This window comes from Schistocerca gregaria, chromosome 4, assembly GCF_023897955.1.
Source record: "Schistocerca gregaria isolate iqSchGreg1 chromosome 4, iqSchGreg1.2, whole genome shotgun sequence".
NCBI classification, from domain to species: domain Eukaryota; kingdom Metazoa; phylum Arthropoda; class Insecta; order Orthoptera; family Acrididae; genus Schistocerca; species Schistocerca gregaria.
The window spans coordinates 465,280,922-465,298,633 of NC_064923.1; the positions used below are offsets into that span (position 1 = coordinate 465,280,922).

The window sequence follows — 17,712 nt, forward strand, 5'->3', positions numbered from 1 at the left end:
TCTGCTCATGTGTGCCTCCAGGGTGGTGAAAAGACAATAATTTGAAGATGCCAAGTAAGGGGAATATGGAGGGTAGTTCTAAACATCCAGACCAAATGAGTTCAAGAGCACCTTCGTGGCTAAGGCTGTGTGAGAACTGGCATTTTCATGCACTCTTCTCTGCAGCATTCCCCTCCTTTTGTTGCGATTCCTTTTAGGATCTCACAATATTGTTGTGCATTGATGGTCTCCCCTCAGACAGAAATTTGACCTAACTGAAGCCATTTGATCCCAAAACACTCAGTTCATGATGTTTTTGCTTGATATTGGGGTTTTGAATCTTTTGGCAGATGGGGAATTGGTGTGATATCACTGTGACAAGTGTCTTTTTGTCTCAGGTGTGTAATTAACTACTCATGTTTCATCTCCAGTCACAATAGAGATCAGAAAATCCTCCCCTTCTAATTCAAGTCGCTCAAGAAACTCACAGGTGCTACTTACCTTACTTTTTGTACTGCTGTGTCAGCTGTTTAGAGAGCCATTTAGCACACAGTTTCTGGTATCTCGGTATTTTTGTTAATGTCTCATATAAGAGAGTTGTGGATAAATCATAAAAATATCATTCACTGTCAATTGGATGTATTCATGAACACTTTCCTTGAAATTTTGTACCACCTTCTCAGTCAAAATGGGAAATCTTCCACTCCTCTGTTCATTGTGAGCATTTGTTCTGTCTCAACCAAACTCCCTACATCACTTAAACACCTTCATTCTATTCATAAAATATTTGCTGTACAGCATTTTGATTCACAAAAAGATTTTGACAGGTGTTATTCCTTCCATGAGTGGGACACATGTCACAACAACAAGGACACTATGCAGCACTTCCATCATGACCCTCTTGCTTTGTGCAACATAAGAGAGCTGCATGCACAAGGCCTACCTTGTGATAAGTGTCACAACGCAGTCCACATTGCATAGGCTGTTGTCCAGCCTTCCCCAGAACAAGTGGAGGTGGATAGTCATTCTATTTCATCATTGTCTGCAGGTCAGAATAGGCTCTTTATTGAAGTGTATGTGCTGAACAAAAAATTGTCACTGCCAGTGGACACCAGAGCAGCTGTTTCCCTCATGAACTATCAAATATACACATGGCTGGGCTCCCCAGCATTTGCTCCCATTAAATGCGATCTGGTAAGTTACAATAAACAGTATATTCCTGTCCTTCGTTAATTTACAGTTGTCACAGCTTACAAAACTTTAGTCCAGCTGTCACATATTTGGTTGTAACTATCTCCTTGCCAAAGGTTAGATGCTTTCATTGCTTCTGAATTTTCCATTACTGACACTGTACATCTGTAACAGATCAGGCTCTCTATCAAGACCTAGATGCATCATATTCTGAATTTTTAGGTTTGTTTTCTGAGGGCTTAGGGTGTGTGGACAACTTCACATCACATATCAAGCTTAAACCTTTGGTTTAACTGTATTTTTTTCTGGGAGTGGCTTGTACCTGTGTCCTTATGTGCACAAGTTATGTCTCAATTGGATTGCTCAACATCACTCATTGTTGTTTGCCCAAGTTCAACAAGTGAGTGGGTTATGACACTGGTGATTGTCAGAAATGTATTAGGTCAGCTCTGGTTTTGTGTAGGCTTTAAAGTTGCCATCAGTGCACAGTCTTTTATGGACACATATCCTCTAGTGAATTACTTACAAACTGGTCAATGCCGATTATTTTCCAAAACTAACTCAGCTGAGGCCTACCTACAGATTCCATTAGATGACACATTCAAACAATAGATTATCATAAACACATCCTTTGATCTTTATCAGAATCAATGTTCAATTTTCCAACACTTTTTGGAGAAACTCACAGAGGAGGTTCCTTGCTGCATCAACAATCTTGACGATATTGTAGTAACAACAAATATGACAGAACAACACTTATGTAACCTCTGTTCTCTATTTACTGTTTTACAAACCACAGCCCTTAAGTGTGATCTTATAAAGTCACAATTTATTCAACCCTCTATTGTGTATCTTGGTCATAAACTTTGCAAAGAGGGTGTTTGACCCCTGAAATGGCATATTACTGCTATTATTCCTTTAGCTCATCTGCCCAATGTGTAGGAACTACAGGTAGCATAATAGCACAAGTTTATTTTGGGTGCAACCAGTCTCATACTCTGCACCAGCTGCTTCATAAAAATGTTTCTTTCAAGTGGTCATCAGCCTGTGAGAATGCATTTGTGCAGCTTAAAAACAATTTACACTCTGTGTGGTGCCTTGCAGCCTTCCACCCTCATAAATATTTAATCTTGGTCACAGACATATCACAGTGTGGGGTGGGGCAGTTCTGGCACCACCATGCAAATGGCTCTGAGCATCCTATTGCTTTTGCACCCAGAATGTTCTCCACAGCCCTATTTGCAAGTTTAAAAAGCCCTTGACTTGTTTATGCCATAAAAAAATGTCATGTCTTCTATAGAATACAAAATTCCACTTAGTCACAACAGATCATAAACCTTTAGTTTTCTTGTTTTACCCTTTAGCTGCTTTACCTGACAAAGCTGCTGATTGCCTTCAATAATGCACCTTATTTTTGTCAAGATGCAATTACGATATACATTTCCACCCCACATCACAGCATGCAAATGTGAATGCATTGCCTTGGCTGCCCATGTGCCCTGACCCATTGTTTGATCTCTAAGAACAGTTGTGTTTTCAACTTGATACAGAAGTAAGACAGACTATTGATGGTTTCCCCATTATCAGCTCCAGGACTGCACCTATAGTAGTTGCAGACCCATATGTTAAACAAGCTGTGAGCATGATACGACAAAGGCAGCCTGGCCATCTGCGAGGCCTGGCATCTGACCTGTTGTGGAATTTCTACATTTTCTATCGTTGATGAAAAGGAGCACTTCCCATGTTGTGATTCTAGAAACGGTGTGAAGGTTTGTTTCAGCCTGTTACAGCAAGGTTATTGGGGAGTCTCTCACACTGAAAAGTTGGCACGTCAGCATGGGTTCTGCCCTCGTGTTCATTGTGAAGTGGAGCAGCTGGCTGCCATTTGCCATCAGTTTTCCAGTCAACTGGTGGCACCTGCACTGTTTCTACTATTGGACCAGCATCCACACTTTCTTGGGAATGAATCCATATCAACTTTGCTGGACATTTTTTAGTTATTGGTTGTTGTTGCCTTTTCCAACTTTCCTTATGCTGATTGTTGTCCATCTATCACAGCAGATGTGATGGTCAAGGAGGTGTTAGTCATTTTTTCCATCAAAGGCCTATATTGTATGGTGGTTCTGAACAATAGTCCTCAATTTTTGGCTCAATCCTTCAATGATTTTTGTTCCACAATGGTATCCATCTCATCACAGTGCCTCCCTGTCATCCACAATCCAATGTCAAGCCAGAATGCGTTGTGCAGTTTTCCTAAATGCAAATGCCCTAATATGTCAGAGAATTACTGGTAGCAAGGTCCTTACATTCTTTCTTGGTTCTTAAAGAAAGACAAATCAGAGACAAGAATCCAGCCAAACTCTCGCACAGCTGACAGCCACAGACAGTGCTCCATCCCCTGCTGCCAGACAGGTGTACTGCAGCAGCATCAACATCATAATGGTTTGTGCCTGGATCTCCAGTCTGGGGTCAAGGTTTTGAATGACACACTTGGTTGATTCCAGGCATCGCCCACAGCCAGCAAATGGATCATGTGTTTATTGTGTATACTGACTAGCACCTTGTGGCATGCCACTACAATAAGCTGTGTATGTAGGAGGGCACTAATGCCTCCTTACAGACTGCCACAATGACTCCTCTTCCACCAGCATCATCATTTGCTGTGGGCAGTATGCCACCCAGCCGGTGCACACCAACCCTCCTGAAATGGTCTCAGGCTGCTCCATCGGTGGCCCAGCCACACAAGGGTTATGCAGCTTGAACTCTCAATGCCCTTGCAGTGTCACTTCTTGGAGGGATGGGGGCTTCTGGAGCAAATAGGGTGGTCAGCCAGGGCATCATCAGCACACCTACAGGCACCTCCCATACCGACGCAGCAGGAGCCTCATACACAGACCCATCCACTGCCTACACTGGCACAGGTGCCACTTATACTGATGCCATCACCTATTGCCTGCCTGCCGGCACTGCCTACATTAACTCTGGACCCTGCAGCTCCCCAGCTCACAACACCCAGTGCCAGTCCAATGTTGACATGGCTCCTACTTATGGGGTGGTGCAGTCATCCACATGCTCTCTGGAAGGGGTAGGAAGACAAACATGTCCACACTTGCGGCACTTCCACCACTTCTCACTGGTACATGTGGACCAGGAACTGTTCATGCCCAGGACATCTGTTTCAGGTACTACTGATGTGTCAACCATCAGAGAGTCACGGAGCTCCTCCAGGCCTCCACCAATGGCCGCTGACTGTGAATGGTGCCACAATCACCTACAGCTGAAAGCCAGCAGCCCCTTGTGGGCAAATGGTCTTCATATAACTGCGCTCCAGCTCCAGCCAGTAGTCTTGTACGTATCACTATCTGTATATGCTGCCACATCATGACCTAATAAATAGCTGTTGGTTTATCGCAGCCATGTCTTTTATTGTTTTCAGAATTAGAACACATATTTCTGTTCATGGACAATAAGCCATTTCCCTGTATAAACTGGCCATTCATTCATTGGCAAGTATCCTATTTTAAGATATTTACCATGTCATGTGTAACTCAACTTCAGCAGTTTTGCTAACATATCTTAATATGGTATGTATGCTGCTACAGTGACAAAACCCACATAAGGGCTACACTTTCTTCATTTTATACAGAAACTTCACACCTGTGATAGCTGTCCTCATTCCTGCTATAGTTTCACAAAACTCTTATCAGGGACCCCATCATGTGTTGCTTTTTCTCCACAATACTGTGTGAACCATAATATGCCATAAGCATAAGAATTTTTATGGTGATTTAGCTTGATAATGCCCAAGTAGGGAAGTTAACTAACCACTAAATGGTGGAATAAAATGATTTCAAAATAAAAGCACAGTATATGTACTAAAACGACTTCCTTTATGGCATATGGTAGCTGGAACCTATAAAACTGTGAGACTATGTACTCCTCCCCTGCAACTACTACTAACTGCTAGTTCCCAACCACCAGAAACCTAACAGCCTGAATTGTTCCTCACTAGCCTCTTTCTTCTTAAAGGCATAGATTTTCCTTTTCTGCTTCACTGTCAAACTGCTTCTAGTGCAAATCTTGCAGCTCTAACAGAGGGCCTCTGTGAGTTCTCCAGTGTCCTTGCCACTGCATTCACCCCATTGAAACCATCTACTAAACCCTCACAAAGAAACGTGCCACTCACTTATGCCTTCTCTCGCAGTTTTCACTTGTGACCAAAAGAATTAATTACCATACATAAAAAAAGCTCTGAGTGTTTTTAAAAAAGGTGAGTATTTTATGATGTGCTATATTTTTTCAACCACAAGAATACATCAAGTGATGACAAGAATATGTAAAGTGATGAGAATCCACTAAACCCTGTATTAATGCAAGTTCACTAATGTCAGTCAAATGTATGTAAACAAAATGCTTAGAGTAAGTTGTACATAATGAAACTTCAAATAAAACAAGATATTTCCAAAACACACTGCAGAATGTCAAATTTTCACTTGTGTGACAAGAAGTATGTGCAAAAATATGAGAGAATTTGCAAACATTCATTATGAAAGGGCATTCTGTGTGCTGCCTGTGCATAAACAAATGTCAGATCTGGATTGTATTAGAGCATTCCAATAATGTTAGTGAATTTGTACCATAAAATTCAGCTATTTATCTTCAAGATCCACTTAGTTCTTGGCCATAAGTTATCCTTAGAGGGCAACACAAATGGGACTCCAAGAAAGTGCAAGACACACTAATATCAAATCTGCTATTGGCAGTAAGCCAGCTAAGAGACACTGGACATGATTAATTTATACTAATTATTGTTGGCCCACAGTGTACAACCTTGATTTTCTTTGTGGGATATAAACACATTTTGTTGGCAACGAGAAGCTGAAAAATTGTCAACAAGTACCAGACTTTCAGATATACAACTGATACTGACCTACGATTGTGAAAACAGCACCAGACTTTCAGATATACAACTGATACTGACCTACGATTGTGAAAACAGATTGTTCAAGGTACTGAAAGAGTTGGATGGCATTTCTAGCTCATGAGCTCCATGGATCTTTCAGTCAGTCCTTTTCTTATTAACTGATCTCATCTGGTGTGGTCTGGTCTTCACCTGCTATCACTGAAGACACCTTACCACAAGTTTCATATTCAGTCAGCTTCTCAGCATCCTCTATAGATCTATAATAATAATAATGTGTGGTTCAACGGCTTGATGAAAGTCTTTCAAATGGATGCTGTGTTTTCGCAACTTGGATGTCCCTGACTTGCTCCAATAATCCTACTAGGGAAAGGGGATCTATACTTTAACATGGAATCTGGACCTCATGTCATTTCTGGCATATCTTCACATCATAAGAGATTAAAATCAGACTGAAATATCCTGTAGTTCAACTGGGGTTTGATCCCATGGCCTTTCAGTTTCCTGGCACATGATTAATCTGTAGATTACCAGGCCTGACGTCTACAATCATTACAGACATTTTAAAACGCAAATGTACCCCCTTGACATAACTTTAGTAATGTATTCAAGAAGTAATTGATTTTACCTTAGCTCAGACACTCAATTAAAAAAATCATGTTGTTAAAGTTGTATAAAGGCCCATCTTTATATTTTATAAAAACATTCACTAAGCTGTGCATATCTGAAGCTCACTTTCAGTGCTGCTATTTGTGGTAGTTGTGTTTGAGCCACAATTTTGCACACAAATTGATGGGATCCTCAGGTTTACTCAGATTCAGTCACTAAACTGTTTGTACATATATAGGAAAAGGGTAGGGGGCAGCCAGTGGGATCGATGGACAGACAACTTCATGTAATTTATGTAAATGGAAATCAACTGTTGTCCAGTAGAGATAAAGCTCATTGCAACAACACAGATTAAGACCAGCTGGTATGTAACTGTGTGCTATTGACTGCAGAAAGTGAGTGTTGAGACTAAGGTCCTAGAAAACTAGGATGGGGTAGAACACTGACCATCATGTTCTGATTTGTTAAAAAAATTAAAACATTTCAGATATGAAACCACGTAAAAACCTCCTTTCTAACAGGAGTTGGACCATACCCTCTCTGTGTAAAATCTGCGAAACACTACCATACGGATGGGCATCTACAGAGAAGGTACACTAGTTCATGTTGTATTACAATATAATCTAAGCAGCAAGGGGTTATCAGGCTGTGTATGTCTGTAGAAGGTAACAGATATACAGTCTTTGTTAATGGACAACCTGTGAATGATAATTGACAGTATAACTCCAGAAAGTGATACTTGGTGAAGCCTACCTTGATAATGACAAGAAGATGTACTTCATGTTTTTACCTTTAGTGCTGCTAGTTCCCTTGATCTGGAAAGATGATATATTGGATAAAATGTGAATAAATTCTTGAGAGGATAAATGAGGCAGCCATTCGTACACACGATGTTCATGAAGACGAAACGTTTGATACTGCTTCTGAAAATAATGAAGGAGGTGCATTGCTTTAATTATTACTTGCAAGAGAAAAAAAAAAACATTTAATAAATAACAGTAAAGGAATTAATAGTATCATAACTTTGAAAATATACAGTCCCCATCCAGCTATCATTCCAATGAATGTAACAGTTATTCTTACATCACCATCATGACTGTAAAACTACTCTTAATAATAATAATAATAATAATAATAATGTAGGAATAACTGTTACATTCAGTGCAATGAAAGCTGGACAGTGAATAAATATTCACAACATTTAAAGGTAACAACTGTAACAGGTATAACTGGTAAACAAATAATACCAAAGGGACAACCATTTGTGAATGACACGTCATATACCAGCTGCTATGTAAACATTGTTCAGCCTTTTACATCAGCATGACTACCATAAAGTTATCACTTATGATAAACTGGCATATGCAGAGAATGTATGCTGGCAAAACATGACAGCCTGTTACAGAGTGTGCAGTACAGCATGACACCACACATGCCATCTGGATTCTTCTTCCAGACACCAGTTCCAAAGAACTTTGCTGGTGGGAACTGGCATTACAGGATGTCCTTGGTTTGTGCCCTCATGGTACCTTAATTTACAGTAGTTACTTTGGTCTCAGAAGTTTTTCATAGCAACTATTCCTTTCTTACTCCATATTAGTTTTCTATATCTTTCATTTTATGACCTCTCTATCTTCCCCCTGCCTTCATCATGTACAATGCACTTACTTTTCCACTCTTATTAACTCCTGCACAATGTTTTGGCAGTAATCTCTGTCTTGCATAATACCACAACTTCCACCTTTAAGCTCTCAGCTTTTCAAATCCCCTCTGGTAATCAGTCTTTCCTTGGGACGATGAAGGTTAAAACCCATGTCTGGCCATCCAGATTTAGGTTTCCTGTGATTTCCCTAAATTGCTTAAGGTAAATGTCAGGATGGTTCTTGTGAAAGGGCACAGCTTTTCCTCCACTGTCCTTCCCCAATCTAAACTTGTGCTCTGTTTCTAATGACCTCATTGTTGATGGAACATTAAACACTAATCTCCCCATCCTCCTCCATACTATGGGCAATTTCTGTGCCTTCATGACCAGATAATGCCAGCTCCACTTAACTTCCATGTAGTGGGAATTTCCTGCTGCTGTACCACCCGTATTCCTGATGCACGCTCACATAACTTAGTACCACACTTAGCCAGCACAAGTATTATGCCAGTCTGTACATGAGTGAACTTCTTTACTATGTTGGTATGAGCCTCTTCTCAGCCATGTTGAAAGACATTTCCCATTACACTGTTTTCTACATTAACAAGGTGCTGAGGACCAACAACCAATTTTATATCCAGTACTAAGTGAATTAAGAAGTTCCAACAGCTTACCGTTAGCCTCAAGAAACTATGCATCTATCTTCTTCATCCTAACAGAGTATATCGGAGTGAAAGGTTATGAAAGGTTACCACTCTACTGGCCAACCCACTCTACACCACCACCTACACAATGTACAGTCCCATTTGCTATGAGAGAGACTCAAAAGGCTGTTTCTGTGATCCAGAGGGATTGGCAGGGTTACTTTGTGTCATATATAATTAAAAGGATTAACACCTAACCCATTCAGTCTGATACTGACTACACACTACCACGTCATCACATTATGTTCCTACACCATGTAAGAGCACTATGGAGTAATTCTCTTCCATAATTTATAATGAGTTACTTTACACTCCTTGGTGACTGCACTGAAGACCGTACATCAAAGAAATCCATAGTGAAAAGCTGTGAAACTTGTCCACCAGGCTTTGGTGTTAGCTGTTTCAATATATGGGCAGTTAGAGAGATTGTATCACACCCTTGCCATTTAGGGACTAGTTCTGACATACTTTTGGTGACCCAATTACTTCCTCTACCAAAGACACATCACCACAGTTGTCTGCTCTGCCAGTCTGCATCATGAATTAATATTGGTGGACAGCTGCGGCCAGATGCTAACTTTTTTGTCTTCCCCTGTCTAATTATTACTCTCATGCTGAGCCACTCACACTATTCTTTGTGTCATTTTTGCTGCTAGACAGTAGATTATGGCTAAACTCTCCCAGCGGTACAGGTTACCTATTGGGAGAAAAGGTAATGCATTTCCAACTTAGAGGAGACCAATGCGACAAAAGCTAAGTACACTACTTTATTTTGAACCATTTAGCTGTTCTTGCTGCTATAGAGTTTGTTGTGCAAACCTCATGTCCTGTGAGTGCACGCATCAATTCCAGACAAGAAAGTTGAATGATATTTCAATAGCAATAGTAGTCCTTTCAAGTATCTTCTCTAAAGAACAGTTTTTGTTTTCATTGACTAGGGTAACTTGTTTTGTGTTACTTTATGAACATTTTCCAGGTTACTTTTATTTTGGCCAGCCTGTATAATTTATTACATCATTTATAGGAAATGAAGTTTCAAATAAGAAACCTGAGACCCAATAACATAAAAAATCACAAGAAATTAAAGAGACTCATCCTTCATACTAGGTAAAGCCTTACTGCCCCATATCTTCATTTGTATCTGTAATCCATACTTACTACTTATTGAATGTAATGATGACATCTTCATAGACAGCTCTTTAAGTGAAGAATCGAACCATTTCCACCAGCTGCTGTGGCCGAGGGTTTCTAGGCGCTTCAGTCTGGAACCGCACTGCTGCTACAGTTGCAGGTTCAAATCCTGCCTCAGGCATGGATGTGTGTGATGTCCTTAGGTTAGTTAGGTTTAAATAATTCTAAGTCTAGGGGACTGATAACCTCAGATGTTAAGTCCCATAGTGCTTAGAGCCATTTGAACAATTTCCATGAGAAAAGTGCCAGACTTGGAATACATCGCTGACTTTGGGTACAGCTTGGATATTTTTTTCCCATTATGAAAGCTGATAGTATAGTTAAAATCAATAGTGCTTAATGCTGCCTCTAAACATCTACTCCTTAGTAAACTCACTACCTGGTAAGGGAGTTAGTTATTGAGGTCTTCAAATGAACACAGTCAAGCGAGTTAATTTTTTAGTCTTTATATTAGCTTTTCAAATGCATGGACAGAAAAAGTAATTGTGTACACATTATACTTGAAGAACACAAAGAGACACATAAACAGTAGTCATTTAAGAAGAAAAATCTTTCCTAAATTTGTTCGCTCACTCATCTAAATTATCAAATACTTAAATAATAGAAAATCTGGGATGGAACAAAAGCAGTAGAATGCTACTCACTGCATAGAGGAGGCATTGAGTCGCAGGCAGGCTCACTGAAAAACCACTGCTAGATCCAGCAATCTTATTTCCATGAGCCTGCCTGCCACTCAGTGGTTCCTCTATGTAGTGAGTATCTATATATGTATCTATCCATTTCATATTGTTGTCAAATACTTAGGTATATAGATGTGTCTTTATAAGTACAAATCCATTTCCATCTCTACAAAAGGAGTGCCTTCAAAATCATGGAAAGTCTAAGTTACTGTCAAAGCTAAATTCTGAATGATCTTTCACTCTGCAGAAGTGTGCACATTATTTTGAAACATCTTTATATTTTAAAACTGTGAGACAGATCAGGATTCCTACCCTGTACTTTGCCTTTCGTGGGTAATTTTTTGTTACTGACAGCTATCCAGGCATTACTCCCTATGTGCCCTCACTCCTTTACTTCAACCAGTACCTCTCTCATATCTCCCCTTAACGTTTGATCTCTAAGAAAGTTTCAAAATAGCTGATGTAATATGTCCTCTTATGACCAATAAAAGAATTTGATTACAAGAGGCCACTGTTCCCCCCTTAGGCTGCAGCTATAGTGGAGCTGTGTGGCATGAGTGGAGCAGTGTGGCACGGCAAGCAGGGCAGTGACCACAAAACAAATCAGCGCATGTCAGTCCGAGTGATTAAAGTGGAACTGCATGTGGGGCACCACAGAGCAGAGTAGCACTGAGAAAATCAAACATGCCCATTTCTGGGAGCAGTGACCAGAGCATTCAAATGACTCCGGCAGTGGTCAGGCAATGCCAACAGTATTCGGCTTTCGCTGTGGGTAGCAGTGTTAGAACTGTCGCAGGTGCTCATGTTTCTTTTATTGCACTGATGAGAAAATGATATCAGCGAAAGGTTTGATAGCACCTGTCTTTACTTGGCATCCTTTGTGGAACCACCAAGACAGCTATCATCACTGCTGATTCACTTTGGAGAAGTTATGTGATGATGTGACAGCAGAATTACAGACCATAAGTACAGAATGCATTTCATTAATCTCTCATTTCTTTCACTGACCTAAAATGGCAGGCAGTAATAAAGTTGAAGTAGCATAGCTGCTAAACATCCGAAAATTGTATTTTATTTTGAAAACCATCTCATGTGCACAGCTTCAGTTGAAGATCTATTAGAGTTTCATCATGTGTGGTAAATTCCTTGCACAGAATGCTGGATGTCTACTGTACTCTGCTCAACACTCAAGGATCCTTGTAGTTCAATGAGTGTTGTGGAGAACATGTAAATTTCACAATGTTTTCAGAAAGTTCTGATGGAGTTTCTATTGGCTTCCAAAATTTGCTCCACATAGCGCTCATTATTCCAAAGCATGATCTATTAATCATCATGGTCTGGAAAAGCATTTGTTGAAATATTCTTTTCATGGATCAAAACACACTGACTATTAATACTTGAAAAAATGCCTCAACAATGGATGTACCTAATCTCCAATGAATGCAAAAGGCAATCCAATTGATGTATTTAGTAGTGGAGGGTCTGGAGGTATATTAATCTCCCCTTCTTGCATCGAGTAAACTACACCAGACGAATAAAACCTATCATTTTTCCTTTCCTTCCCATGTCCCCCAACATCAATTATAATGAATTCCCCTGATGATCTGTAAATGCTTGTAGTGCTTGTAGTACAACTGAATGAAAATTTTCATAATTATAAAACAATGTACCAAAATTTTCTGAGTATTTTACATGAATGTGTTTTTTCTGTCAGCACCACTGATTGCAGTTGAAAAGTTCTGTATGTTCTATAAATCATTTACGGCATTTAGAGAAAGGCCTTAGCATATATAGTGGCTGCAGGCAATCTGACAACACCTTGGTAGTTGACTTCACAATACTTACAATGGTTGTGAATCTCATTGTGAGTGTCAGAGCCATGTCTTGAAAACTCCTTCTGGTTTCTGGAATCATTAACAATTCTTGTTTCATCTCCTATCGATGGCCCTTAATAATGATGTTGTTTCATTGGAAAAATCTGTAGTAGCTTGAATATCAGTTAGCTACAGAAGTTTCACCTATTAATCATCTGGTAAAATATATTCTCCTCTTTGCATACTATAATTTGCCAAAATCTTGTTTCGCTATCTGAAACTGTTTTCATTCTGGCTTCTTCACTGGCACACAAGTTTGGGATGAAGTGCTTTACATACAATCAATTTTCTTATGACTGGTGATAAAACAGCAATATCGCTCTAGGTCAAAAGAATAGTTCAGTATGTTAGCTACAAATCATATGCAGTAACATATGACCTATCATGCACCAAACCCAAATTCATAGCAACTCCTATTTCTCAATGCAAACTTTTCAAAATTCTTGCAGTAGGTTACTTAGTTTTAAAATATTAAAATAACTATGACCATTAACGAAATGACAAGCAGTTCCTCATGAAGCTGATGAGTAAAATTTTGAGATGCGTTAGAATAGAATTTTTTCACCAGTAGTTTCTTTATAATGGTTTCAAAAAGACTGCAGCTCAGCTGGCTTGTGTGTTTTCTGTCCATGCAGTCAAGCGAACCTGCTGGCTGCTGCACAACTCCCTGCTTCACTGTACCTGGGAGTGAAGTAGTGCTCTGGCAGCTGCCTGACACACAGCTTCACTCTGTGCTATTGTGCTGCTCCTCTGCAATCTGGGACTGAGGGAGTATGTCTAATGTGTGCAAATTTTACAGTCACTTTTACCAGTATCTCACTCAAAGAGAATATAACATTTTACCATTGTACTTTTACTTGAATAAAGTGTTAGGTTGTGTGTGTGTGTGTGTGTGTGTGTGTGTGTGTGTGTGTGTGTGTGTGTGTGTGTGTGTGAGAGAGAGAGAGAGAGAGAGAGAGAGAGAGAGAGAGAGAGAGAGAGAGAGATACAAATTAGAGTTTACAAAGAGCAATGATGTTCAGCTTCTTCATTTGTTGTATACCATAATATATCCTCATGTTCTGGGTTTATTTCATAAAACATATAAAGAAACATTTACTGGACAGATTTGCATTGAAATTATATTGTAATGGTTTTGTAGGGCAATTACTCATATCATATGTATCACTGTATTTTTTTCATATTTATTGATATTCTAAGATATATACAAAAATGTTAAACTTTGTTGTTAGTGACTTACAGGTGCTGCTGAGGTAGGAATTGAGTTTCCATAGATAACCTGTTTAAGAATTTTTCCAGCACCTTCAATAATTATTTCACCAAATGTCATGTCTTTGCCATCTTCCAGTAACCAAAGCTTGAAAGAAAACAGCTGGTTGTAGCTTGCTCGTTGGTCACCTAAAAATCTGTCTGAAGAAAATTGGTTTCAGTGATGGTAATTTTTACCTCAATGTATACAATGATCTAAGCAACATATATTATATGCCTTACAAACATATAGGTGAAAGTTATTTGTGTGCTTCAAGTTAAAGATCTTTAGTTTTAATATTCTGCTTTCTGTGATATGATAAAAAAAATCATGTAGTGCCTTCTAGACAGGTTAAATACAGAAGGAAACATCAGTACTAACTAAAAGGTTATGATTATCTTGCGTTGAAATTAACTCAGACATAAAATGACAGATACATTTTTCTTTGTGTATTATACCTTTGAATGTTGCAAGTAATACCCTGCCCAGACAAATATCAAGGGCTTTTTGGTTATTACATGCATTATTATTGTTATTATTATTACTATTATTATTGTTATCAGCATCATCCTAAAGCATGGGTTTCCACAGTTGTTAAGTTTCTTTAAAGGATTAGTTATATCTCTCTACAATTTCTGTAGAGCTGTTATTGTCCATGTGAAGTGGAAATTCCTCCTATCATAATGCATTCTCTTCTTTTTTCAAACTTTTGTTGTAATGTAAAATAATACTACATGACTGTTACATGCCAGTGGTTGAGTGAGACTCATGTGCCATCTCAAAAGTGTTAAAGACTATGTTAGACAGCCCTAAGGTCTTCATACTTTTCTGGAACTTCATAAAACAATTCCTTCAGCTTGTTTTTCAATGTGCTGAAGATGTTGCTGCCAATCACTCATTATTCCTTGGTTTTTCAGTTTCTGTGTGTTGTGAGAGGAATTTCAATACCAATAATTTCATCAGTCTTGCTGGTTTCAGAAATGGAAACATGTGATAAGTGTACAGTACTTACATCAATTCTGTAGGAATTACAATATAAAACGCTGTGTCCTGTTTTATAGGTGGCAAAGGACTCTTGATTATTCTTATTCATACAGCATGAAACATGTAAATATTGTTGAAATGAAGACCATGTCCCAGTAATGAACATGCTTGGCACACTTCAAAGTAAGTTATCACTTCAAAATGGTCAAAATTGCAATTTTACATAAAGAAATGCAATCCAGGCAGAACATGCTGTAATTTCTAAAATGCAGTACAACTGCAGACAAAATCTGTTCGCCAACAATTTTTGCAACAATTTTGATTACTCAAAATAAGCTCATGTATGGATGAAATTTTGAGCAACATTTTCTGCAGTCGTAGAAATACAAGAGTACGTATTTGGTAATGTTTGCCCCATGTGCTCATGGCGTGAAAGCTTACATTACCATCTATATATTTTCCAGACTACTACATGCCTTGCAGATGTTCAACAGTTTTTTGCACCTTTCTTTTATGAAGAATAGTGTCTTGCAACTGAACAGAATTGTGTCAGCAAGCATTTCATCGATCCAATCAAATAATTTAAGATTAGTCTCCAATCAGTGTACGTCAACACTGGCAAAGTCCAGTAATCAGTTATGAAAGTAATATTCTCCCCAGGTAATATTGTGTTGAGTTCTTTTATCAACATGATTCTACATTAAAATAGCTTACTTTGCATAGTTCCACTCATTGATGTGACATGGAATCATTTTTAGGGCAGTTCACTAATTAAACGCAAATTACTCATTTCACAGAAACTTGCTGTAAACATAATTTCTTATTTGAGCTGTCAAACATCATGTAGGCAACTGGTTGAGAGGATGACATATTAACAATAGCCTCACAATACACTCTTATGAAGCTGTGAGCATCACAAAAAAGAAAGGAAGGATGATTAGGATTTAATGTCCCATCAACAGTGACATCATTAGACATGGAGCACAAGCTTGGATTATTTGCTAAGGATGAAGAAGGAAATCAGCCATGCCCTTTCAAAGGTATCACTCCAACATTTTTCTGGAATGATTTAGGGAAATTATGGAAAACCTAAATCAGAATGGCCGGACGAGGATTTGGCCTGCTATTCTCCTGAATGTGAGTCCAGTGTACTAACAATGCTCAGTTGTGAGAATCAGAAGCAATTTGATAATAATAGTAGCATTCATAAATATAACACTATGGGAAAAAATACCTTCCACCATCCACAACTAACTCTAAGCTTGCATTAAAAAATTGCAAAGTATGTGCAGCCTTTCATCACTGGGCCCATTACCCTGTTCACCTTTTGACCATGGGAAAAATCCCTGGTACTCAATTGATAGAGGCTGAGTGGACCTGAGGTCATCCTGGAGGGATTGGAAAGGGAAAAGATCACTGTCTCTTTCCTGGGTTAAGGCATAACCTCTAAAGTTGAGCCTAGTGCTCTACCCACTAGACTACCATGGCCACCTACCTTGTAAATAAAAGGTGCTGACATATGAATCATAAAAGTTTCAGAAATAAACTGAAATATTTTCTACTTGACAAGTTTTGATCCATACAAGAATTTATGAATAGGTATCAGTATGTGACTGAGTTACATTTATCAAATTTTATTGTAGATTAAGATTAATTTCCAAAAACTCCAGTTATGTAAAAAGGCCATGATGTAGCCATGTTTTCACAGGGAGAATGTATCTTATTTGTAGATCTACCAACACATTTCACTTCATAGCAAGTTTTACAAATATGATCCACAGAGCATGCAAAAAACTTTACTAAACTGCCTATCTGTCAATATTTTATTTTGCTTTTTAGGATGAGTTGCTATTGTCATTGAATATACTATCTTGTTGTTGGACCAAGACAGCAATAGACAACACAAAACACCTACAGACATTAATATATTCAAAACTACAGTAGATGAGCTACTGATGTTATACCACTACATTACAAAGTATAGTCACAGAACATTATGGACAAGTAACCTGTCATACAATTTGTCTTCAAATACATGTTCAGAGAGATTTTGTTCAACTAGTGGAAGCATTTAAATAATTTATAGTCTCTAAGCTCAGAACTCATTGCTATAAGGAACAACTTGACTAAACAAAGAGATAGGTTGACAGAACACATCCTGAGGCATCAAGGCATAGCTAGAATCATAGATATTAACTGATTTTCATACACTTTCTGCATGTAACCAGGTCTATAGTTGCTTTATAAGGTTTCTTTTTTTCATTTTATCTTTTGTGATGTTTTGAAAATGTCTCTAGCTGTCTTTGAAAGGAGTTGAGCACAGACCTCATTGTTCGCAATGGACTCCAAACTGTGGTTTTGCTGAGTATAGATGTAGATGTACGCACCACACAATACCGAAACGATTGTTTGATTGTGCCATTAAAAAATAAAACACTCAACAAAACTTCATATCCAAAAAAAGATTACACAAAGGGCATAGAAAAAGTGTAAGTAAGGGAACTGCAGTAAGACAAAATCCTTCAGTAAAAAACTTCCTTGTGGGGATTTATCTGTGTGCAAAGAAAGAGCTTTGAGATGTTCTCCTGTATTATTTAAGCAAACTGAGTGCTGGACTGCACACTTAATCTAAAACCTTTTCTCCTGTTGATTCCTGGTTAAATCACCCACCATTCTAATCTCAATTGC

General features: G+C 38.6%; 1 protein-coding gene across 1 annotated transcript in view; it reads right to left on the minus strand.

Moving 5' to 3' along the window:
- Nucleotides 1–3,219, minus strand: part of LOC126267772 (laminin subunit gamma-1-like) — a 133,815-nt gene extending 130,596 nt beyond the window's left edge. The window contains exon 1 of the mRNA XM_049973077.1: nucleotides 2,985–3,219. Within this exon, the coding sequence (XP_049829034.1) occupies nucleotides 2,985–3,219 (235 nt within the window). The remainder of the gene's footprint in view (nucleotides 1–2,984) is intronic.
- Nucleotides 3,220–17,712: the final 14,493 nt, after the last annotated feature.